Here is a 26,688-nt window from a genome sequence, read left to right as displayed (position 1 = left end):
TAGAAATTATATGGCGCAGCTGTGCCCTGTTTGCAACAAAGCGTACCGACAGTTGTTTCCTTCTTGAAAAATCGGATGCAACTGCAGTAGGCGCAGTACAATTGTATCATGAGGTGGCGAGTGTGTGAGTGACGCCCTATTCTTTGGCCACAAATGTGCTGCACGACACTGAGGGAACTCTGGAGATACCACGTGGTCAAAGGAAGGCAAAAGGGACTGAGTAGTGCCAAGTGCAACTATATGGAAGTGCACGGAGTGCATTTTGATGCGAGTACATTTGATGAAAGTGGTTTTATGTGCAACTGACTGCAAGGAAAAGTGCAAGTTGCCCACTGCCGCTTGAGGACGTAAATTAGCCCTAATGTGTAAGGTGCCCCTACACATTCAGATCCGCTCAATTGGCGATGTCACCAAGTGAGCGGATCTTCTCCCGATATCCCCCACCTACGGGACTGCATCAACGAACCAATGCAGTCCCCGATCTGACTGGATTTTTTAACCTGCCCGATTGATATCTGGCCAATTTCAGACCAGATATCGGTCGGGCATGCCTGTTGGTTGTGCCCATACACGGGCCGATTAGCAGCCGAATCGGTCTAAGGCACCCATATCAGCAGCTAGAATCGGCCCGTGTATGGGGACCTTAAGACTTTATAGCAGATAAGAGCAAACAGGTATAATTGGAGTCAAACATCCTAAAAGACAGCAGAAGCCCCAATAGACTGCCCTGAATTGGCCTTCCTCCCATGCCACTGTTTGGAAAGCTGACCTAGAAATGCAAAGTAGCATAGTAGAGCTCATAGGTGCCATCTTCTAGATCTTTTTTCCACTTCACCAATGAACAGAGATATCTGGCACGTGCGCAGTTGAAGCTAATCCCGGACTAGCTCCAATTGCACATGTGCAAGGAAACTCGGTGTCGGTGAACTTGCCAAACAAAATCCAAGCAGACGGAAATGCTGTGCTACTCTGCATCTATAGGTCAGCAATGCAGGGCAGTCTGTGGGGGGTTTAATTTAATATTGTTGTTATACCATGGAAATGCAGTTACAAGAAGCAAGCGCATAGGGAACAGTTTTATTTCTGCAGAACCTACCAATAAAGCCAAGCTGGGAATATTCCAGAATCATCCATTCCTCGGAGGGTTGCTGAAGGGCAAAGTTTTTCATTGTGCTCAGATAGTTGGGTTTGGCCACAATATCATCCTCCAGCTGCAAAAGTGAGAGAGTTTGGACAGTAAATAACTCCTTTATTCCCTACAGTGGCCCACAATCTATTACACAGCTGTGCAAGTCATTTAGTTTGTAAGATGCTATGCCCAATGATGGAAAAAATAAACATACAGATATACGCCACTCATTTCCTGCTCAGTTTATTTTATTTAGTGTGTATTACAATACACACTAACATTTGATTGGTTACCATGGGTTACTGCCCAGGTGCTAATTTGCAGTGTTGATAAATGAGCCCGATTGGAACAAGAGTGATAGAACTGAGCATGGAGGCATCAGGAGATCCTTCCTGCTTCAGGCCATCAGCACTGTAGAAATACATAATATTGTGTAGTTAAAAGAATAATAATGTAAACTGTAAGTGTTCAGAAGAGCACTTCTACACAGGTTATATGTAGGGAATATGTGCTCTTTAAATATCACTCTACACATTTGTTAAGGTATAGGCACGAACCCCCCTATCTACAAAAATGTAAGGGGATATTCATCTTTCACACAATTAAAGGAGAAGGAAAGGTAAAAACTAAGTAAGCTTTATCAAAAATACAGCCATAAGCACTTAGAGTCCTCTATCAAAAGAAACAGGATTTGTTGTCTGTTTGTTTTCCTGTGCCAGAGACACACAGCTCTCTCCTCTCTCCTGCTCCCCCTTCCCTTAAGAATGCTAAGACAACCCCCCTTAGGAATGTGGATCTGAGCCAATCAGCAGGAAGCTTCCCCATAGTCTTACACACTGAGCATGTACACGGGTCTGGGTGCAGGAGCGAGGCATTATGGGAACTTTCTTTACAGAGCTCAGTGTTTTTTTTCCTATGAGGCTTCTGATCATCTGAACGGGAGAAATATGGGGAGACTTAAGGGCACTATTGAGAGAACTGAAGGTAAGCCTGCAGCTTGAGATTAACTCTTTATTAGCCTTTCCTTCTCCTTTAATGAGGCAATGTAGAAATGTGCACTGTAAGAAGCAAGGAACCTTACCTGTACATAGTACGTGCCTTTTGATTGGGCATACATCATTAAGAAGCAGTAATCCAGATTCTGCTTTGTCCTCCACCTGTAGAGCAAAGAGCCATTTTGACTTTTGTTTGAAGTAAGAAATTTGTGACCAAAATAGATAAGTGCTTTGGCGAATATTACTGTGCAGAAGAATTGTATATTTCAGGTCTGGAACAACGACGCTAATTGTCTCCTAGTTAATCAGGGGTTCCCATAGGAGACTTTAAGCCAAGAAGAAATTATTTCTTACACCTTATATCTATGTCACAGGCTAATCATACCTGTCTCTTACTTTGTGTATGCGCCACATCAAATAATGATAGCATAGTCCCTGCATTTGTGTAGAAGAATGTGTGTGATCTGGATTAGCAAAGGTTCCCGGTGTAGAACGGAGTTCTTGGCACCATATAAATAAGCCTTCATTAGAGAGATGATTGTTAAAATGGAGCATTGTGTCTCATTGGCTGATGTTTCATTGGATAAATACTCAGACCTGTAACCTGGATTCAAGTACAGGTATTGGACCTGTTATCCAGAATGCTCATGACCTGGGGATCTTTCCGTAATTTGGATCTCTATAGCTTAAGTCTGCTAAAAAAATCATTTAAATATTGAATAAACCCAATAGGATTGTTCTGCCCCAATAAGGGGTAATTATATCTTAGTTGGGATCAAGTACAGGTACTGTTTTATTATTACAGAGAAAAGGGAATCATTTAACCATTAAATAAACCCAATAGGGCTGTTCTGCCCCCAATAAGGGGTAATTATATCTTAGTTGGGATCAAGTACAGGTACTGTTTTATTATTACAGGGAAAAGGGAATCATTTAACCATTAAATAAACCCAATAGGGCTGTTCTGCCCCCAATAAGGGGTAATTATATCTTAGTTGGGATCAAGTACAGGTACTGTTTTATTATTACAGAGAAAAGGGAATCATTTAACCATTAAATAAACCCAATAGGGCTGTTCTGCCCCCAATAAGGGGTAATTATATCTTAGTTGGGATCAAGTACAGGTACTGTTTTATTATTACAGAGAAAAGGGAATCATTTAACCATTAAATAAATCCAAGAGGACTGTTCTGCCCCTAATAAGGCAGAAAATACATTTTAAAATTTTTAACGGGTTTCTGGATAAGGGATCCCATACCTGTATAAGCAGCACAGAGCTGCTGTACTTTGGACTAAGTTACAGACATTTTTTTTTCTGGGCTCTCTGTTTAACCCTTCTTGTAACCAGATAGTCTACGTGCATCCTATATTGCATGTCATTCAGAGCAGGGAGGATCTGGGGAGCACAATGTTTTCTTTAATTTTTATCTTGTAAAACACTATACAGCCATTGTTTACAATGCAGATCTAGAAAGTCCATTAAGAGTAATGTCCCAATAGGGAGACAAGTCACCTGCGATAAATTTCTGCTGCCACAGGTGACTAGTCTCCCCAAAGAGCCTTTCCACCAGTAATAAAGTGAATCGCTGGTGGAGAGGCCTACGCATCACGTTGGTTTTTGGAATAACCAAAGGGATACTCAGGCCTTTCCACTGGTGATTCCCTTTATTGCTAGTCGCCTGCGGCAGCAGAGAATTATTGCGGGTGACTAATCACCCCGTAGGACAGGGGTGGCCAAACTGCCATTCGCGGACCACCAATTGATCCCCTGTGGACTTCTGGTGGACCGCATCTAAGCCTGCAAATGCAGAAGTGCGGCTCTTTTATTGGGTATGCGTATGTATGCTGCGCGGCATACATACGTGGGGAGGAGCCAAAAAAAATCACGAAAAAGTCTGGGCGCCCCTGCCGTAGGAGATTACTGTATATACTCGAGTATAAGCCTAGTTTTTCAGCACCCAAAATGTGCTGAAAAAGTCACCCTCGGCTTATACTTGAGTTGGGTGCCATGGGTCCCTCCAGACTAGCACCCTCTGTCCTTTGTGTGCAATTTAGCCCACCCGCAAACAGACCCTCCAGTGCCCTGGCCCACTCCCACATCCATCTTCATCTACCATCCTCAACTGCCCCATTCTGCACTAGACATTGCACTTTATATTGTATATAAAATATATATATAGTTTTGAAGGACTTTAACTCTTTGTGTTTTAGCTTGGTTGCTGATTGAGCTAAGGGGGTAGTACTCTTAAGGTATCATATAGTTTTTGTTGACCCTCTTCTCCACTTACAGAGCTAGTTATTTTATTGGTATTTATTTTGATTATTGAAACTTAGCAGTAGCTGCTGCATTTCCCACCCTAGGCTTATACTCGAGTCAATACGTTTTTCCAGTTTTCTTAGGTAAAATTAGGTACCTCGGCTTATATTCGGATCGGCTTATACTCGAGTATATACGGTACCTTAAGTCAAGGCCGCCAGATTAAAAGTCTACTAGGTTAAAAGGCTGGAACAAAAATGTTTTCATACTGAACCACAAAACAAAAAATTGTGGTATTGTGTTAGCCGGTGGGAAAAATAACAAATAAACAAACAGATACAAAAGTATTGTAGAAGTGATACCTATACTGGCTAACAATAAAAATATATTGCAAGTTTTCTGAGCACCAAGGCCCATTCGTCAAGCAAAATACAAATGAAAGCTGAAATGGCACAGCTTATACTGTTAGATCATTGATCCCCAACCAGTGGCTCAGGGGCAACATGTTGCTCCCCAACCCCTTGGATGTTGCTCTCAGTGCCCCCAAACCAGGGAGTTATTTTTGAATTCCTGACTTGGGGGCAAGTTTTGGTTGAATAAAAACAAGATTTCCTACCAAATAAAGCCCCCTGTAAGCTGATAGGGTGCATAGAGGCTGCCTAATAGCCAATCACAGCCCTTATTTGGCTCCTCCATGAACTTTTATGGTGCTTGTGTTGCTCTCCAAGTCTTTTTACAAGGTTGGTGATCCCTGTGTTAGATCATTGGAAAGTGTTCATGGGCAATAAATAAGAAAGTTACAGATAGAGATAACTTGTGGAGATAATAAAAGTAATTAAGGTGGGTTATAAATAATCCAAGGGTCTGGCTTCAGTCAGGCCACATAGTGTGACATGAAACCCAACCCCAAATTAAGGCCCTGTCTTAATGTGTTAAATAACTCCATACATTTGAATTCATAGATCTTTCTATAGTTACCCCTAAGCTCCACTAGGGCAGGGACTGATGTATAATTGTAATGTGTTAATAAAAGATAATAGTAATAAAAATATCGCAGGTATGCCATCCCACCGGCAATTTGCTTTCTAGCCGGTGGGATGCCATTGCGACAACAGAGATTTGTCGCGGCGCAACTGATCTCCCAGTGTACCCATGCCCTTAAGCTCTAAAGGTGCCCATACATGGCCCAATTGTAGCTGCCGATATCGGTCCCTAAGACTGATTCGGCGGCTTATCGCCGTGTAGGGGCACAAACGATTGGCCTGCCCAACCGATATCTGGCCTCAAATCGGCCAGATATCAGTCGGGCAGTTTAAAAAAATTAGTTGAGTCGGAGACCGCATTGGCTCGTTGATTCTGCCCCCAAACCGACTGCGCCTATTATCAGTGTTCTGATTCTATTGTTTGGCCCCAGGGCCAAACAACTGAATTAGCCTGAATTCATCCCCATAGGTGGGGATATCGGGAGAAGATCCGCTCACTTGGCCACCTCGCCAAGTGAGCGGATCTTAACGTGTATGGCCACCTTAAGACAATGAGCTCAGTCCTATTTAACAGCTTCTCGAGGATACCATGGAATCTAGGGCATACAGATACCCATGCAACTTCCACCGGTTCCTCCTTTTCTGTGTCAGTAAATGGCTAACCCCCAATAATTATTATTATTATGAAAAGAAAGAAATTACCTGACACGCTCCCGGGGATCACCAAAAGATTCACGGAGACGTGAGAAATCTGGGTAGAAATTGGGGGACGGTGATATGACCTCAAGAAGACCTGATTGTATTTCACCTGGGAACCTGGAAAGAACATTGAGATGGGAAATTGTAAAAATTGCAGTTCCACGTGATGGGTCATGGCAGGGTTGGGCGGTTCAGCGGGATACATGCCTCTTTATCCCTCAGTGATATAGGGGTAATATCCCATTAACCACTGTGATATACAAGGCTTATCACATCATGGCACACAGTGGCCACAGTATTTTATACAAATTTAAGCTGTCAGGGGATGTGGGAGTTGTATTTCAAAAACATGCACTGCCAGGGGTCCCTTTTATTTACTTCTATTAGGATTAAAACTCCAACTCAACTCTCGTAGCGAGAAAAGCCTGCACATAATGTGCAAGGGGGAAGCCTCGCTAATATGGCGGCCCACCCTCGGTGCTCCCTCCTGGTGTAGGCAGCCTAGCACCGGCAGGGGCTGTTTAAAAAAGAAACAAAAAAAACAAACTATTGTTTCCCCCAACTGAATCTATTAGCCTGCACCTCTGGTGGGGGAAGCAATTAGGCCAGTGACCCCCAACCAGTGGCTCAGGGGCAACTTGTTGCTCCCCAACCCTCTGATGTTGCTCACTGTGGCCTCAAAGTAGGTTTTCATTTTTTAATTTCTGACTTGAAGACAAGATTTGGAGCCATATAGACCATGGGTACTGTCAAACAGAGCCTCCTGTAGTCTGCCAGTCATCCTTGGGCTATCCAATAACCAATCACAGCCCTTATTGGTCATCCCCTAGGAAATCTTTTCATACTTGAGTTGCTCCTCAACATTGTTTACATTTAAATGTTGCTCATGGGTAAAAAAAAAAAAAAAAAAAAAAAAAAAAGGTTGGGGACCCCGGAATTAGGTCATTGGCTGAATTCACACGTCACTTTGGTTGCATTAAGCAAACACACCTATTCCATAGAAAATAGACCACACAAAGTTATTTCTTTTTTAATGGCAGTGTGTTTGCTTTTCTGCAGTCATATTTAATGGTTGCCCTAATTGGCCAACCCTTCAGTCTCGGGCTGTGCAGCTTTCTAAATGCAAATATAATACTTCTTATTAATTAAGCACCATTCTCTAAAGCTCTAAGCAAGTACATACAAATGCATACAGGACATACTGTATATACTCGAGTATAAGCCTAGTTTTTCAGCACCCAACTCGAGTTGGGTGCCATGGGTCCCTCCAGACTAGCACCCTCTGTCCTTTGTGTGCAAATTAGGCCTCCCGCAACCAGACCCTCCAGTGCCTGTTTTTGTTGACTCTCTTCTCCACTTACAGAGCTAGTTTACTGTTTTTCTTTGAAATATTTAAAAACATATACCCCACTGATGCCTCAATTAATGTAATTTTATAGGTATTTATTTTGATTATTGAAACTTAACAGTAGCTGCTTCATTTCCCACCCCAGGCTTATACTCGAGTCAATAGGGTTTTCCAGTTTTCTCAGGTAAAATTAGGTACCTCGGCTTATATTCGGATCGGCTTATACTCGAGTATATACAGTATTAATTCTTTTGGGTGTCAGTGGCCGTTTTTATAAGCAACATTTTTAATTCAAGAGGTGAACGCATCTATTTTTGCTTTATTTGCAGGAGTGCTGCAAGTACAAAGGACTAGATTCCATTTGATCAGAAAATCTATTGAAGTCTATGGGGAAAAACTGGCCTGATTCTCCTCAAATTGAATCTAACCCATAAGATTTTATGCGATAAACCGTACAATAATGCTTTGTTGTTGATTTGAATCTGGACCAAAGTCTCTCGAAATCTAAGACAAACACTTACATGCTTTTGATATTTTCTGCCACGGCTGTAGCATACTGAGCATCTGTCTGCAAAATAGAAATGTAATAGCTGTTAAACTCAGGCCTTTGTTTGGGTGCACCGACTGCTAGAATATTACATTATACAATAAGACAAGATCGCCTGGAAACAATGCTGTAATATTTACACATACTCAGGAATACCCTTCCCTCCATAAATCTAATTCATGCCCATTCCTTCCAGGCCATGTCCTCTGCCTCGTTCAGCTGGGAGTAATAATATAGGTTATTCTCGACAATTCGGCAAACCAGACACACACTGTAGTTCAATGTCATACTAGGCCCCAACACAGAACTTGATATTCAGGGCTTACTAGATAGAGGATAGATAGATAGATAGATAGATAGATAGATAGATAGATAGATAGATAGATAGATACTGTAGCTTTAAATATACACAGTGAGAATAGGAGAACATAGAAGGACAATTAAGGAAACAAAATAAAATTATTTCACATTATAAAACTGTTCCTTTTATATAAATATTACCATTACACCAAAGTTCATGGGTGTTCCTTTAATGATAGAACAATTCTAGTCCTTGCAGGTATCAAGGATATTGTCTCCAGAGAAGAGATTCTTCTACTGCACTACTACAGGTATGGGACCCATTATCCATAATGCTCGGGAGCTGGAATTTTCCGGATAAGGGGTCTTTCCATAATTTGGATTGCCATACTTTAAAGTCTACTAAAAGATTACTTAACCATTAATTAATCCCAATAGGGCTGTTCTGCCCCCAATAAGGGGTAATTATATCTTAGTTGGGATCAAGTACAGGTACTGTTTTATTATTACAGAGAAAAGGGAATCATTTAACCATGAAATAAACCCAATAGGGCTGTTCTGCCCCCAATAAGGGGTAATTATATCTTAGTTGGGATCAAGTACAGGTACTGTTTTATTATTACAGAGAAAAGGGAATCATTTAACCATTAAATAAACCCAATAGGGCTGTTCTGCCCCCAATAAGGGGTAATTATATCTTAGTTGGGATCAAGTACAGGTACTGTTTTATTATTACAGAGAAAAGGGAATCATTTAACCATTAAATAAACCCAATAGGGCTGTTCTGCCCCAATAAGGGGTAATTATATCTTAGTTGGGATCAAGTACAGGTACTGTTTTATTATTACAGAGAAAAGGGAATCATTTAACCATTAAATAAACCCAATAGGGCTGTTCTGCCCCAATAAGGGGTAATTATATCTTAGTTGGGATCAAGTACAGGTACTGTTTTATTATTACAGAGAAAAGGGAATCATTTAACCATTAAATAAACCCAATAGGGCTGTTCTGCCCCAAATAAGGGGTAATTATATCTTAGTTGGGATCAAGTACAGGTACTGTTTTATTATTACAGAGAAAAGGGAATCATGTAACCATTAAATAAACCCAATAGGATTGTTCTGCCCCAATAAGGGGTAATTATATCTTAGTTGGGATCAAGTACAGGTACTGTTTTATTATTACAGAGAAAAAGGAAAATCATTTTTAAAAATTAGAATCATTTGCTTATAATGAAGTCTATGGGAGACGGCCTCCCCGTTATTCGGAACGTTATGGATAAGGGGTTTCCGGATAACGGATCCCATACCTGTATTACACGCAAAAGAACTGCTAGACTGCTTTAAAAGGCCAAGATATATATATATTTTTTTTTTAAAAACCAAACAAAAAAAACACTAAATAGGTTCCACAGTGCTGTCCTGTAACAAGAGACTGAGACACACAAACTGCCAGCAGCCGCTTTCTATTTCTAGACAAGTAGTTTACCTCATCCCTATCTGTCCTGGAATGCACTTAGCTATCTGATTTTTCCCCATGAAGGACAGAGGCAAAAACGCCTGTATAATAATTCCAGCATTTTATTGATATGATATTTCAACTGTAAAGATGAAATTAAGCAGTGCATTAAAACCTTTAATGCCAGGATCTTCTGATCTTGCCATCCCACGTGTTGCTAGTAAACATGCAGAGCAGCATAGATCAAAAAGAGACCCTAAAGCCATACATGCACTGATATTATTGCATGAAATTAGGTTTCATATGATACTTGGTGCGTATATGGTGGATTGACAAGACGACAGATATCGCAAAAATCTTGGATACTAGTCGTCTCGTCGATCGGTTAAGGCAAAAGATTCTGATCGGGCACCACTGAAGGCGCCCGAGCAAAAGCTGGATTTAGGGCATATGGTCGGAAGAAAGATCGTAATTGTTATGTCTATGGCCATCTTTAGTCTATTAATATTATTTTTTAGGAAAACAAAGAAAGCATTACTTAAGCTGGCCATAGATACTGTCATACAAATTCTGAATTCCGAATTATGGAAAGGCCATCTGCCATAGACTCCATTATAAGCAAATAATTCTAATTTTTTAAAATTATTTCCCTTTTCTCTGTAATAATAAAAAAAGAACCTTATACTTGATCCCAACTAAGATATAATTACCCCTTATTGGGGGCAGAACAGCCCTATTGGGTTTATTTAATGGTTAAATGATTCCCTTTTTTCTGTAATAATAAAACAATACCTGTACTTGATCCCAACTAAGATATAATTACCCCTTATTGGGGGCAGAACAGCCCTATTGGGTTTATTTAATGGTTAAATGATTCCCTTTTCTCTGTAATAATAAAACAGTACCTGTACTTGATCCCAACTAAGATATAATTACCCCTTATTGGGGCAGAACAGCCCTATTGGGTTTATTTAATGGTTAAATGATTCCCTTTTCTCTGTAATAATAAAACAGTACCTGTACTTGATCCCAACTAAGATATAATTACCCCTTATTGGGGGCAGAACAGCCCTATTGGGTTTATTTAATGGTTAAATGATTCCCTTTTCTCTGTAATAATAAAACAGTACCTGTACTTGATCCCAACTAAGATATAATTACCCCTTATTGGGGGCAGAACAGCCCTATTGGGTTTATTTAATGGTTAAATGATTCCCTTTTCTCTGTAATAATAAAACAGTACCTGTACTTGATCCCAACTAAGATATAATTACCCCTTATTGGGGGCAGAACAGCCCTATTGGGTTTATTTCATGGTTAAATGATTCCCCTTTCTCTGTAATAATAAAACAGTACCTGTACTTGATCCCAACTAAGATATAACTAATCCTTACTGGATACAAAACAATCCTATTTTTAAATAATGTTTTATTGATTTTTTAGTAGATTTAAGGTATGGAGATCCAAATTACAGAAAGACCCCTTATCAGGAATACCCTTGGTCCCGAGCATTCTGGATAACGGGTCCTATACCTGTATCTTGTTATTCAGGACTTGCTATTGGTTAAGGCCACATTATGTATGTAACCTTGCAAATGCATAAACGTTAAGATAAAGTGCTAATAGCCAGGAGGAAGGAGGTCCCTGCCTCACAGAGCTTACTTTACTAACACATGTAACGTCTGTAATGGGCACACCAGCAATGGAAATGTTTCTATCACTGCACATCACCAATCCAATTTTTAAAGGAGAAGGAAAGGCATTTTACTGCCAATAGCCATAACAGTGCAAACTAGAACACTATATTTATTCAGCAGAATGCTTTACCATACCTGAGTAAAGAGCCATAGAAGCTCCTTCTGTTCGTTTAAGATAGCAGCTGCCATATTAGCTTGGTCTGACTTCACTTCTCTGCCTGTACACTGCTCTAAGATCAGATTACACAGCAGATATGGGAGGGTGAGGAGGAGAAGAGAGGTGGAGAGAGGAGCAAACTTGCGCAGAGACCGTGCTTTCCTTCCTCTCTTCCCTGCAAAAGATCTGCCTCGCTCTCATATCTATTTGGTTCCAAAACCTCCGTTGGAGAGGTCACAAAGTCAGAAGCAAATACTTCATGGTGAGGCCAGACTGTGACTGATCAGATGTTGCAGACACACATGTGGTGCATTAAGTTCACATGCTTCAGAGGGAAGCCTGGTGCTACCACCACCTGCTCTAGGTTTCCCATGCATTAATAGCAAGCAATTTGCAAGAGTAGACGGGAGGACCCAGAAGCACCCAGCAAAGTATGTGGAAGAAGACATGAGTACCTTAAAGTACTGATCGATTCTTCTTCTTGCTCCGTGCAATGCAGTATAAGTAGTCTGATCATCAAATGATTTCAAAATCATTTGAAATACTAAAATAAATTAGAGTTATAAAATGTAATTACCTCTGCAATTAGCACCACGATCACGCAGTCTTCCTTCTCCTGCTGATTGAGCTCCGACAGCAGGGAGTTCAGCGTGTCCGTCAGATAGGAGTGGACCTCCCTCTTCACACTTGGGATTCCCATAACTATAGATACTGGGAGGAAAAGCAAAAGAAATAATAGCTAGATATGAAACCATGAAACTAGATTATTTATTCTGCTTAATTCAAGTTTATTTGGTCTCTAAATAATAAAAAATAAACCATATTTAATACAAGTGCAGCCAATTCACCATTATTGTGAGAAGCAAAATGAATGGCACAGTGTTCTGATATTATTTCAGCATCATATATGTATATATATTTAATTTAGATAGCATTATATATGTAGTGGTTTAGCAGAACTCGCAGGGGTCATAAATCCTGATTTCAATTACATTTAAAAGGAGAAGGAAAGTCATTTTGGCATTTTACAGCCAATAGATTCGCCACATTAGTGCCGCCTAGAACGCTATATTTATTCTGCAGAAACCATTCCCATACCTGAGTAACAGCTTTAGAAGCTTTCTCCCTTTGCTTAAGATAGCAGCTGCCATTTTAAGTAGCTTCCTGCCTGCAGCTCTAGCCGTTATAGCGGAGATCCCACATTCCTAAGGGAGGGGGGAGGGAGTTCTTAGCATTCTGGTGGGAGGGGGAGCAAGAGATGGGAGAGAGCTGTGCAGACTCTGGCCCCAGGAATTAAGGCTGTTTCTGAGAGAGGAAGTCAGACACTGGAACATCATGTTTACAAAAAAAGAGACAAGAAATCCTGTGTTTCTTTTGATAGAGGACTCTGTGAGTGCTTAGACCTTTTTGAGAAAGCTTACTTAGTTTTTACCTTTCCTTCTCCTTAAAGATGAAGTGCTAAGATCCAGGAGGAAGGAGGTCCCTGCCTCACAGAGCTTACTTTACTAACACCCCTAACAAATTAAGAAACTTCTTACCTCCAGTCCGGCCTTGGCCGACATGAACAGCTGGCTGAAGGCTGTTCTCCTTAGACAGCAGATGGGGCAAATGATGGAAGATGGTGGGCAGATGTAACACATTCTTGTGTGTGATATTCCACAGTTTAAGCTTGGTGTCATCTAGAAAAGAAAGGGAAAGAATCAACACTCCGCCTTGTACTTTGCTTCTCAGACAGTGGGCCCTATATACATTAATAGTGTTATGAATTCCGCTAATTTGGTTTTCTGATTCCAGTCGCAGCCTAAAGCAATGTCACTACATGAACCATGTTGTCTTTCACTGTAAATACAAATCCATCTTAAAAGGTGGTAACTTTACTTGCAATCTTTGCTGATGAATGAGACTCTCTGCATTAAAGTGGACCTGTCACCCAGACATGAAAAGCTGGATAATAAAAGCCCTTTTCAAATTAAACATGAAACCAAAATTCATTTTTATATTAACACATTCAAACCCATTATAAATGCATTTAAAATCCCAGCTGTCAATCATAAACTGCCTGCCCCGCCTCTATGCCTTAGGCACAGAGGCGGGGCAGACAATTACTTAAACTTTCCATTCAGCACCCACAATTCCCCCTACCTTCTCACCATCTAATTGTGTAGCCAGTGCATGGGCCTGGGCATCAGGTCCCCCATTCTGGCACATAAACAAACAAAAGCTTGCCTTATTAACAGTGCCCACAAAATGGCAGCTGCCTGCTTGCTGTGATTGTATATTCCCAAGACTTAAGTAAACAAGATTTATATCATTTATATAGTATGTGAAGTTAATTTTGCTTAACAAACACAATAGAAAAGAAATTGGAATTATTTCTTAGGGTGACAGGTCCCCTTTAAAACAGCTTCATTACTTTGACTTTGCTAAGAGAACGATTGCTTAAGAACATTACATATGATAAAGCAATTTCCACAGAATATAACATCAGCTGGATCAGTGTTATTGCAAAAAAGACAAATTTTTTTATAATAATTACAGCAAAGAGAGTTTTAGCTGTCCAAAGGCCCCCTTTAAAACATCCCACAGAAGGATGGAGGCAAGCTCCAAAATGAAGGTTTCTCCCATACTAGTAAGTTGGCCATGAAACTAAACAGGACTTGGACCTCTAGTCTTGACAACATATACCAAAAGCTAACTACATTTTTACGAGCAGATATGAGATCCCTAACTAGGGACATCTCGAAAGAAATAACAGCCCTAGGAATCTGCAGACTCCATAAAGGCAGCACATGGTAACATCAGCCCCAACAAGCTAAGGATCAAACAAATCCCACAGAAATAATATCCGCACAGAAATAACATGGATGCAGCACCGATGAGGAGAGAAGCGCCATTGGCCGCTCCTTACCAAATATTATATTTAGTATTTTCATCTCCAGATCTGTTTTTGGTAAAACGGTGTTAGATCTCAGAGATCACAGCAGGGAGAATTAGGGAAAACCTGCCCAAAATTTGGATAATAACAGAAGATATTGGCCTATACAGGTATACGACCTGTTTTCCAGAAAGCTAAAGACCAAGTAATTTGGATCTCCATACCTTAAGTCTACTAAGAAATCAATAAAACGTTAATTAAACCCAATAGGATTGTTCTGCCCCCAATAAGGGGTAATTATATCTTAGTTGGGATCAAGTACAGGTACTGTTTTATTATTACAGAGAAAAGGGAATCATTTAACCATTAAATAAACCCAATAGGGCTGTTCTGCCCCCAATAAGGGGTAATTATATCTTAGTTGGGATCAAGTACAGGTACTGTTTTATTATTACAGAGAAAAGGGAATCATTTAACCATGAAATAAACCCAATAGGGCTGTTCTGCCCCCAATAAGGGGTAATTATATCTTAGTTGGGATCAAGTACAGGTACTGTTTTATTATTACAGAGAAAAGGGAATCATTTAACCATGAAATAAACCCAATAGGGCTGTTCTGCCCCAATAAGGGGTAATTATATCTTAGTTGGGATCAAGTACAGGTACTGTTTTATTATTACAGAGAAAAGGGAATTATTTAACCATGAAATAAACCCAATAGGGCTGTTCTGCCCCCAATAAGGGGTAATTATATCTTAGTTGGGATCAAGTACAGGTACTGTTTTATTATTACAGAGAAAAAGGGAATCAATTTTCAAAATCTAAATTATTTGATTAAAATGGAGTCTATGCGAAATAGGCTTTCTGTAATTCGGAGCTTTCTGGATATCGGGTTTCCGGATAAGGGATCCCATACCTGTACTAAGAAGGAAGATAAAGATCCCTGTCCTTCTTTAGTTACTTTGAGGGTAGATATTTCGCTAGAGGTAATTTACTCCCAACCAATAAGATGTCATAAAAAAGAGTCAAAAATGGAAAAATAATATTCATCAACGTTTTTAATGTTAGGTGTAACTTGTAATCGATTAATTCAGATCCACCTACTGCTAAATAGGTGAAATGTGATTGGCTTTTGGCTGCCCCACCCACTTTTTCTAACCTTGAGTATGTAGTCACCCAGTGTGCAAAGTTTGGGAACCCTGGCATCAAACCAATAAAATTCAATAGGTGAAATATGATTGGCTGTTGGTGGCTCTGCCCACTTTTTCAAAACTAAAACTGCAGTCCCCTAGTGACCAACTGTGAAAAGTTTGGGGACCCTGGTGTTAATACCGTGAGAATGGCAGCAGGTTTAATTTCCCCATTGAAAGTCAATAGGTAAAATCTGATTGGCTATTGGTGGCTCCGCCCACTTTTCCTAACCTTGAACCGCAGTTACCTGGTGCCTAACCCTGCAAAGTTTGGGGACCCCGGCGTTATTACTGTGAGAATGGCAGCAGGTTGGATTTGCCAAGTCAGTAGGTAAAATCTGATTGGTTGTTCACAGCTCCGCCCACTTTTGGGCATCCAACAATCATCATATTTTCATTCAGGCTGAGCCCATGACTATGTGATTCAAGTTTGGGGGGTGTAGCCTCAAAGCTGTAAGATTGGCAGCAGTTTCAATTTCCCCATAAAAGTCATTGGGTGAAATTTGATCTGTTGTTGGCCCTTCCCACTTTGGGGTCATCCAGCAAAAGTCGCTGTTTCATTTAGGGTGACCCATTGATTATGTTATTCAAGTTTGGGGGGTGTAGTTTCAGAGCTGTAAGTGCGGCAGCAGTTTGAATATCTTCCCTGTCAAAGTCAATGGGAAAATTGGGGGGTTCGGAGCGGCGCCACAAAAAGACAGGGGGCAGGATCGCTTAGAAAAGCACAAGCAACCTGCTCCGCTATAGGGCGAAGAAGTGTGGAGAGTTTGGGTGTTGTACCCCTAAAACTGTAAGAGGAGTAGCGTTTAGAAAATGGGGGGCGCTAAGAAGAAGAAAAATCAGAAGAATCAGCTGAAGTTATTTTCTTTTTTTTTCTTTTTTGGGGGGTTGTATATTTACTTTTTGTTTTAGTTTTAATCTCTTGTTTTGGTTTAATAAGAATACAATTCACTCAAACAAGATACGCATCCAGGCTAACTATGAGGTTTAAACAACACAACAAGTCGAACATCTATAGCAGTGATCCCCAACCAGTGGCTCGTGAGTAACATGTTCCTCCCCAACCCCTTGGATGTTGCTCTCAGTGCCCCCAAACCAGGGAGTTATTTTTGAATTTCTGGCTTGGGGGCAAGTTTTGGTTGCATAAAACCCAGTGTAAAGCCAAACAAACAGAGCCTTCTATAGGCTGCCAGTCCACATAGGTGCTATTAAGTAGCCTCTTATTGGCACCCCCAGGAACATTTTTCATGCTGGTGTTGCTCCCCAACACTTTTTCCATTTAAATGTGGCTCACAGGTATAAAAGGTTGGGGATCCCTGATCTATAGTGATCACAATTCATATAGAATAAATGAAACAAGCGGCAAGGAATCCTTACCTGGAGTGAAATAACTGGTAAATGTAATAACACTAGATTCATTATACACAGATGGGATTGGCTTTCCACTTACATACTGACTTTGGTTCAGAGTGAGGTTTAAATCGCATCTTCAAGCACAAGACGCACTTTGAATCTGCCAGTTTATATAACCTCTTTGAAGCACCTAGTCCAAGGGGCAGAACAAACTAGCAGATTAGCACAACTGCCATTCAAACACAAAGTAGCGGCTTGTCTGCAGTCTCTGCCGTTAGTACAGCAGCCTTGTGGAGTAATAAACTTATCCTTCTGGATCAGTTGAAGCTGCACATTAAGTATCGGCCATGTTGCCTCTCCATATTACACTGGAAAAGACAGTAGCTCTTTTTCAGAGCCTCCATCTCCTCTGATGTATAAATACAGCTTCAGTATTACTTTGATATAATATTAATGGATCATTACTCGATGCTTTGAAAGTTTTATATGCCAATCGCACTGCCTATTACCTTGGCTGGAATCCAATCATGAATTGGGATTTTCAGGGGAACTCATCAGGGTTGTCCCTTATACCCATTATTATTTGCCCACTTCAATTGAATCTTCATCGACCTCAAGTAAACTTAGTAGAGCTAATTTTTTTTCCCATTAATTTTCTTTATAGAGACATTATTATAAACCTAAATAACAGCAACTGTTTCACCTACTGACAGATTGGGACAAACTTTTGGCTTGGTATGGCAGTCCTTCTCCAAAATGCCTTTCCACCGATACCAATACGAATCGCTGGTGGAAAGGCCTACGCATTGCTTCAGTTTTCCGAAGTCACACAAAGTTTCTTCCTGCAGACAGGAGTACTCCGAGAGCACTTGATACCTACAGTATTTTTCTTTTTTTATGAAAAATTTGACCCCTCTTTAAAAGTACAATACAGGTTTATATTTTACCTTTAATCCCAGTCTTTTCTGGTGCAAATAGATTATATTTTGATGACAATTTTGCTTTTAATGCATTAAATACAATCCATACAACTGATTTTCTTTGTCTCACCGGATAGGCTGCTCCATGTCCGGTTGATGTCTTGCAGGGCTTGCTTTTCCGATATGGCCCTCTTTATCTCGTCCAGGACAAGGTTGAGCTCCTTGGATCGCTTTAGGTTCTCCTGCTCTGCGGCGTGCAGTCTATCCCTGAGGGCCAGGAACTCTCGCTGATAAACATCCACCACTTGCCCTAAAGAGAAAGGATATAAATATTGGTAGTTTCTGGGGAAAGCTAACCAAAATTAGAGAAGTAAGTTTTCAAACCTTGTTATATCTGTATATTGATCAAGAAACAAGCTCAAGCTTCTAAGGGAAAGATGGTGGCAGTAACATCTTGTAACTTTTGCCCAACCAGTAGCACTTCCATTGTATAATTCTCAGAAGTCACAAGACGGCTGTTGGCTTGCCTCTGAGTGTTGTAGTTTAGCAGCAGCTAAAGGGCCATAGGTTGGACAGTCCTACTTTACATAAATAATGGAACCTCAAAAACTCACCCACTGGGTTTAAAGCTGAAGCCAGGATAAAAGCTGATCAGATTCCCAACTACAGACCGGTTTCACCCTTATTGGGGCTCATCAGTGTAGCGCAGGGTTTTCTCAACTGCTTAGGTAGAGCCAGTCACAAGGGTTGAGGAGACCACCTCATACGAATGCAACTAGACCAAAGGGATTCAGGGAAAAAAATTCCTTAAGGCTCCTAAAAAAATCCCATTTATATGGGTTTATCCTATAGGCTAGAGCTCACCCACTGGGTTCTTGAAACAAATGCCAGGATAATAGCTGATCAGATTCCCAACTACAGACCGGTTTCGCCCTTCTTGGGGCTCATCAGTGTAGCGCAGGGTATTCTGATCAGCTTAGGGAGAGCCAGGAGTGGGGATTCATGAACAAGTCAATGGGGTTGAGGAGACCGCCTCATACATATGCAAATAAGTCAAAAGGGATTCTGGGAACAGATTCCTTAAGGCTCTCAGAAAAATCCCCTTTACATTAAAATAAGAAACCGAAAGGGTTTTCTGATCAGCTTAGGTAGAGCCAGTCAAAAGGGTTGAGGAGACCGCCTCATACGTAAGCAAATAGACCAAAGGGATTTTGGGAACAAATTCCTTAAGGCTCCTAAAAAAATCCCAATTACATGAGTTTATCCTCATGTAAACCGGTCTGTAGTTGGGAATCTGATCAGCTATTATCCCGGCTTTTGCTTCAAAAACCCAGTGGGTGAGCTTTAGCCTATAGGGTAAACCCATGTAAATGGAATTTTTTTTAAGAGCCTTAAGGAATTTGTTCCCAGAATCCAATTGGTCTATTTTCATACGTATGAGGCGGTCTCCTCAACCCTTTTGACTTGTCCGAAAACCAAATCAAATCTCTCAGTTTCAGAATCTGATATGTTGTCTTTGTAGTAATTGTACTAGTAGCATGTAATGCTAATATAGTAGTTTATGGTCTCAAACAATTTTAAAGCACAAAAGAGAAACAGCATATTATATTTGCTATTAGCTACAAAATAAAACAGTTGCTAAAGCTTAGCGGATAGCCAGGTATGCTTATATCTTTTTATTTCGTTTATCCAGCAAGATAACAATTGACAAGCTAGGGGGCTGATTTACTAAGACACGATTTCGAATCCGAATTGGAAAAATTCCGATTGGAAACGAACATTTTGCGACTTTTTCGTATTTTTTGCGAGTTTTTCGGCGTCTTTACGATTTTTGCGTAAAAACGCGAGTTTTTCATAGCCATTACGAAAGTTGCGCAAAGTCGCGATTTTTTCGGAGCGTTAACACTTGCGCGCAAAGTCGCGCCTTTTTCGTAGCGTTACAACTTAAAAGGCGCGACGTTTCGCGCAAGTTTTAACGCTACGAAAAACTCGCGACTTTGCGCAACTTTCGTAATGGCTACGAAAAACTCGCGTTTTTACGCAAAAATCGTAAAGACGCCGAAAAACTCGCAAAATTACCGATCATTACGAAAAAAACGCAATCGGACGCATTCGGCCCGTTCGTGGGTTAGTAAATGTGCCCCTAGGTGTTTATTTTAAAGAGGTTTCTGCTTTTTGGTCCCCTATATCAGTGGTCCCCAACCTTTTTTGCCCAGCACCCTTGCTTTTCTTACTCCCACCTAAGTGGTGACATCCTCTGATGCTTCGTATGGAGCTTTAAAGGAGAAGGAAAGTCATTTTGGCATTTTACTGCCAATAGATTTGCCACATTAGTGTCACCTAGACACTATATTTATTCAGCAGAAAGCTTTACCATACCTGAGAGCCCTAGAAGCTCCCTCTGATAGCAGCTGCCATTTTAGCTTGGTCTCAGTAGCTTCCTGCTGCGGTTATAGCCCTTGGTAGCTCAGATCACATACAGTAGAACCCCCAATTTACATCCCCGGATTTTAAGTTTTTCCGCTTTTTACACCGTTTTTTTGTGGTCCCACCAATTTTAATGCATTCCTATGGGCTCTATTCCCGGATTTTACATATGAATTTCCCGCATTTTACACTGTTTTTATCATGCCTCTCCCTAGCAAATCGCTTAGTTTTAAGGTAAAAATACAGCTTACTTTAGGAATTAAAGTTTCCCCCATGTCTTGCGATCACAGGCGCCATCTTAGGAAGGTCAGCGGCACCACTATCGCCTCATATTTCATACTGCGCATGCGTACCTATCTGGGAGGGTACAAAATACCGCGAGAGTTGCACAAGTATGGGGAACAGCTGTACAAGGTGCAGATTTTTAAAAGAGTACAGATTTTTGTTTCAGTGCCGTACAGTATTCTTTTCCGCATCTTATTCATTTATAGTGATATTCAAACTTTTAGCAAACACATGCATTAAATGCAAAATGTTTTACAGTACTGTAAAAAGTTGTTTCAGTACTTCTGCTAAAACCTGTGAAATAACTCAGTAAAGGAACGGTGTTGCAAATAAAAAATTATTCCTGTACTTATTTCCTTTAAATCACTGACATTTATGTGTCCTTAACACATTTCCCTGATTTTACATTTTCCCTGATTTTACATCTTTTTTTCATGGTCCCCTGAAAAACGTAAAATGGGGGTTCTACTGTATTCCTAAGGGAGGGGGAAGTGAGTTTTTATGCATTCTTATGGGAGAAGGGAGGGGGAGAGGGACAGGAGGAGAGAACTGAGCAGACTCAAGCCCCAAACCTGAATGAGCCCTAAAAGAGAGGAAGTCTGATACTGAAGAACATGTTCCCAAAAAAGGAGACAAGAAATCCGGTGTTTCTTTTGATAGAGGACTAAGTGCAGCATTTTGCTTATGGCTGTATTTCCATAGACCTTTCTGATAAAGGAGAAGGAAAGGTAAAAACCAAGTTAGCTTTAAGTACTTTGGCCCTTTTCGCAATCAGTAGAAAGCTTTCTGGGCTTCCCATTGCTGTTGTCATGGCTGTGTAAAGGCCCCCATACACGGGCCGATAGAAGCTGCCGATATCGGTCCCTTGGACCGATTCGGCAGCTAATCGGCCCGTGTATGGGCAGAAACGAGTGGCCTGGCCGACCGATATCTGGCCTGAAATTGGCCAGATATCGATCGGCCAGGTTAGAAAATCCGGTCGGATCGGGGACCGCATCGGCTAATTGATGCGGTCCCTGAACCGACTGCCCATGGCCGCAAATGTAATCCGATCGTTTGGCCAAACGATCGGATTATTTTTTTTTAAAGCAACTTCCTACCCGATATCGCCCACCCGTAGGTGGGGATATCGGGTAAAGATCCGCTCGCTTAGCGACATCGCCAAGCGAGCAGATCTTATAGTGTATGGGGACCTTTACACATTGGGGGAACTGAGATAACAGGTATATAGGACCCAAGGTGGCCCGGTTCAGCACAGCCCATGGCCCGGCACCACACCCCAGCACGGTGGTTGGGGACCCCTCTGCCTTATATTACCAAAAGCTGTTCCTTTTCGCCTCCTCTGGAGCCTAGAGCTATGGAGTATATTCATCCAGGCAGCACAGTTTACAGACCAGCAATATGCAAAGCTAATATGGCAGGCCCCGAGAAGGTTTATTAAAACACAGCATGCCTGTAACCGATTAGCTGGAGCTCCAAGTGCAACTCATTACATTATTCTTTTCTCCTTCGGGTTTACTATTTAGTCCCAGTTCATAAGGGAAAGCAGGGACAAATACGCCTGCAGGAATACAGCGGCATGACCTACAAAAATAAGCTAAAGCCGGCAAGCAGAATAAAGAAACACATTCTTAACAAAACCTGGAAAAAACACAGCAGATTTTGAAACCCTTTTTCCTGGGTGTGTTTTAATGAATAAAAGTTTAAAAAAATAGTCATCTCATTTTTTTCCCCATTATGGATTTTAATAAAGCAGCATTGCTAGATCACCGCCGCTCCTGCGCTGCTTACTTACTGTGAAAGAATAAAGATGGCTGCTATTTATTCACAGCAAGTAAGCAGCGGAGCGTGAGCAGTTGGGGGGGCGGAGTGTGAGCAGTTGGGGGGGGGGGTGGAGTGTGAGCAGTTAGGGGGTGCCAGAGTGGGATGCAGCAGGTCCCAACAGGGTGGGGGCCCACTGGGTTTTTTCCCGGTAGTCCGACCCTGATTAGCGCTGTTGACAAGTGGGCAGGAGTGTCTTGACTGGGCATCAGCAGGCAAAATACCTGTGTACCATTAAAATAACCTTTGCCTCTACAGAAAATGCAGAATGTTCAATCTGTAGCTGCTAGAAAACTCTAACCACTGATTGAGCCTGGGCAGTAACCCATAGCAACCAGTGTTAATAAATGAGCCCCAAAATCTATGCACTTACTTGCAAGTCATTAATATTAAACCTGCACCCAAGCTTAATACAAACAAATCTCGTATACAATAACGGTATGTACCCTGTGACTGCTCAGCTCTTAATATAGCTGAATTGTAATACATTGTATACCCTGCGTAACTTGCCATTCCACACCCAGAGTCCTGTGCCCCTGTCTGGTTTGATGACTGTCCAGAGAATTGCAGAGCTTGGAGATCAATGTTTAAAGCTGCAATTGTTGACCCCGACCTCACAACTTGATTTACTCTTTAAGTGGCTAGGTGCAGAGTTTCAGATGAGAGATACATAGTAAGTTAGGTTGAAAAAAGACACACGTCCATCACGTTCAACCACAATGCTAAACAAACTTGGGTTGCCAACTCTTTGAAAAAGTGGACAAGACTTAACCGTTCTATTGCAAGGTCCAAAGTTTCACCACTGCAGTGTCGGACTGAGATGGTAGGGGCCAACCAGAAAACCCTGGACAATAGGCCCACTCTCAAAACTTTAATTCCTCCTCTCCTCCTTCCAGCTCTTTATTATCCTATTATTTTTTCTATACATATTATACTCTATTCTTCCATCTATCAGGCTTCCATGTTCCCATACAGAAATAGGGAATGGCCATGAAATAGGCTAAATAGATAGAAGCAGGAGGGCCCACTGACACCTGGGCCCACCGGGAGTTTTCCTGGTATCCTGGTGGGCCAGTCCGACACTGCACCAAGGATTGTACTATAAAGACTTTCAATGGGCCCATCACTGAACTTGTTCTTACCCTTGGGGTATGGAATTCATTATGTTGTTGATCAGCAACATAAATGATTTTAAAGAGAGAACCTTCTTAGGACATTTTGTCTTTTAACAATCAGAAATTTGTGCTCATGGAGTGTAACTATACCCAAATCACCCCCCAGAGATGCTAGCTGGACCTCAAGCAAATGTCTCAGGCACTGAAACTTACAGCAGGGGTCCCCAACCTTTTGTGCACGAAGGACCAGTTGCTATGTGTAAAATTTTTCCACGGACTGGGTGGACGGCGCGAATTTCAGGCGATTATTTGCCCCTTTACGGGCTCGAAGCGTTCATTGTGCATTTGTATGGCGCATACCGTTGTGCCTCTAAGAGCACGTTACGTTCGTCCGTGCCTTTATGTGCGCGGCACGCTTATTTGTGCCCTTAGTTGTGCAACGCTTTGCGCTCCATTGGTAAGCCGGCGGCCCAGTGCCGAGCTGTCCATGGCCTGGCGGTTGGGGACCCCTGGCTTACAGGGTTTCAGATGCATTGCAAAGACAGCAGTAGACTGGCTCTTATGAAAGTGAATAACAATCACATCTGTAGCTAAAAATCAGCCGTATCCGTGCAGTCTGGATAATAGAAATCAGTGGCTCAAAAAAACCCCTCATCCTACATCCTAATTTGGTAGGAGACAAATGCATCAGTGATTACATAACTGATTAGAGTGGGCACAAAAATCAACCAGAATACCAAGAGGAAGGAATGGGTTGGTATTACCATCAGCTGAATGGAGGGGGACTGAAAGATAAATGCGGAAACATGAAGGCAGGAAATCAATCACATAAGAACTGTGTCTCACTCATCTGGCTCATTATGTGGAAATATATATCCTTATGTGCCCACTTGTCCCGTTTGCAATCTGTGTGAAAGCTAAAAAAGGCAAAGGCAACGGTTGCACTTTGTTGAAACAGGCATAAGGCACCGTATAGCTACAGCCCCAATACGCCTTGTACCTAAATCCTAGCCTAACCAGACTGTAAGTTCACTTGGCTCCATATCTGGTCACACTTGCTACTGTGCCAGATAAACAGCCCATCACTGAAGGATGTACAAGAGTATGCCCATGTCCAATCCACATATTGCTCCTTCCATTGCAGGAATAATTTGCCCCTATCTGCACATAATTTATGAACTATTTTTCATGATCGATTTTGGCAGGTGCAATAATGGTGGAACCTTGTGGGCCTGGGACCTGTTATGTCTTAACAAAAAAAGCATTTTCAAATGCATTATGGGTCGCATGGTAGTGCACTGACACTATCAGTATAAATCTATCTACAGAGTAGCAAAATCTGAAGCACTGACTAAATTTCTCTGCCCTTGTCCTCAAGAGGGAGAAAAAAAAACGCCAATTACCAATCCCTTTATCCCTATTCGAGGCTTTTAATTAGTTTTGGCACCAAGCTGTTTACTTACGGGTAAGGAAAAGCAGTGAAGCAGTCAGTTTTGTCATCAGTACTGAATTCCATCAAATAAGCAAAATGGAAAACTGGCCCGTTCTGTGATAAGTTACCATTCCCAGTTCTGAAGGTATGTTAATGGTTCCCTTGGCCTCCATGAATGTGTTCTGTCACGAGCTTCACTGCCACAAATACAGAGACAGCCGCCGTTTGTAACATTAAGGGGCCCATTCATGAGTAACCACGATAATTTCTGATGTGCCAAAATTGTACGAAAATTATTTTCTTGGTCGTACGAAAATATTGCGGTTGCGGCCCGAAAGTCACAAAATTTTCAGATCCGAACGGTCGTAAGCAGCACGAAAACCTTTCTGGCTTTGAAACTTCAATGTATGATTTCGGAAGCCTCCCATAGGGCTCAATGGCACTCTGCAGCTCCAACCCGGCCCAAGGAAAGTCTCCCATAGGGCTCAATGGCACTCTGCAGCTCCAACCTGGCCCAAGGAAAGTCTCCCATAGGGCTCAATGGCACATAGGGCTCAATGGCACTCTGCAGCTCCAACCTGGCCCAAGGAAAGTCTCCCATAGGGCTCAATGGCACTCTGCAGCTCCAAGCCGACCCAAGGAATGTCTCCCATAGGGCTCAATGGCACTCTGCAGCTCCAACCCGGCCCAAGGAAAGTCTCCCATAGGGCTCAATGGCACTCTGCAGCTCCAACCCGGCCCAAGGAAAGTCTCCCATAGGGCTCAATGGCACTCTGCAGCTCCAACCCGGCCCCAAGGAAAGTCTCCCATAGGGCTCAATGGCACTCTGCAGCTCCAACCCGGCCCAAGGAAGTCTCCCATAGGGCTCAATGGCACTCTGCAGCTCCAACCCGGCCCAAGGAAAGTCTCCCATAGGGCTCAATGGCACTCTGCAGCTCCAACCCGGCCCAAGAAAAGTCTCCCATAGGGTTTAATGGCACTCTGCAGCTCCAAGCCGGCCCAAGGAAAGTCTCCCATAGGGTTTAATGGCACTCTGCAGCTCCAACCTGGCCCAAGGAAAGTCTCCCATAGGGCTCAATGGCACTCTGCAGCTCCAACCCGGCCCAAGGAAAGTCTCCCATAGGGCTCAATGGCACTCTGCAGCTCCAACCCAGCCCAAGGAAAGCCTCCCATAGGGCTCAATGGCACTCTGCAGCTCCAACCCGGCCCAAGGAAAGTCTCCCATAGGGCTCAATGGCACTCTGCAGCTCCAACCCGGCCCAAGGAAAGTCTCCCATAGGGTTTAATGGCACTCTGCAGCTCCAACCTGGCCATAAGATATCTTCAATGAATGATACCAAAGCTTCAATGAATTCTGAAATGGTTGTAGGCTTTGCGAAAAATCCGACTTAACTAACAACGCAAACCTCGAAAAAGTCGCATAATTTGAATGATGATATCGTGGTCATACAAAAAGTTCTATAAATTAGAAAAAATACGTTTTTTTCTGAAAAAAAAAATGTGCTTTCATGAATGGGCCCTTAAGTATTCCTGCAAAAATAGAGGGGAGTACCTATGTTTCCATGGTTTTATGGTATCTCCCTATATAGAATACAGGAAAATGTGTTTGTCCCCGCTGAGTCTCCATTTAAAGAGGATTGTTACCTTTGTACTTCACACTTGTTAATCCTGGAGTTCTGTACACATACCATGGTCAAATT

General features: G+C 41.9%; 1 protein-coding gene across 2 annotated transcripts in view; it reads right to left on the bottom strand.

The window, feature by feature from the left end:
- The window catches only part of LOC100489322 (alpha-1,3-mannosyl-glycoprotein 4-beta-N-acetylglucosaminyltransferase B), a 78,125-nt gene that overhangs the window by 18,872 nt on the left and 32,565 nt on the right, over positions 1 to 26,688 (bottom strand). For both annotated transcript variants that reach the window (XM_002941797.5, XM_018092802.2), the window contains exons 2-8: positions 18,039 to 18,218; positions 13,109 to 13,249; positions 12,148 to 12,281; positions 7,933 to 7,979; positions 6,067 to 6,180; positions 2,211 to 2,286; positions 1,097 to 1,211 (exon numbers count right to left, since the gene is read on the bottom strand). In XM_002941797.5, the coding sequence (XP_002941843.2) occupies positions 1,097 to 1,211; positions 2,211 to 2,286; positions 6,067 to 6,180; positions 7,933 to 7,979; positions 12,148 to 12,281; positions 13,109 to 13,249; positions 18,039 to 18,218 (807 nt within the window). The remainder of the gene's footprint in view (positions 1 to 1,096; positions 1,212 to 2,210; positions 2,287 to 6,066; positions 6,181 to 7,932; positions 7,980 to 12,147; positions 12,282 to 13,108; positions 13,250 to 18,038; positions 18,219 to 26,688) is intronic.

This window comes from Xenopus tropicalis, chromosome 3, assembly GCF_000004195.4.
Source record: "Xenopus tropicalis strain Nigerian chromosome 3, UCB_Xtro_10.0, whole genome shotgun sequence".
Taxonomy (NCBI): Eukaryota; Metazoa; Chordata; class Amphibia; order Anura; family Pipidae; genus Xenopus; species Xenopus tropicalis.
Note: the sequence above shows the minus strand (reverse complement) of the source record. Positions and strands in the feature narration are given on the sequence as shown.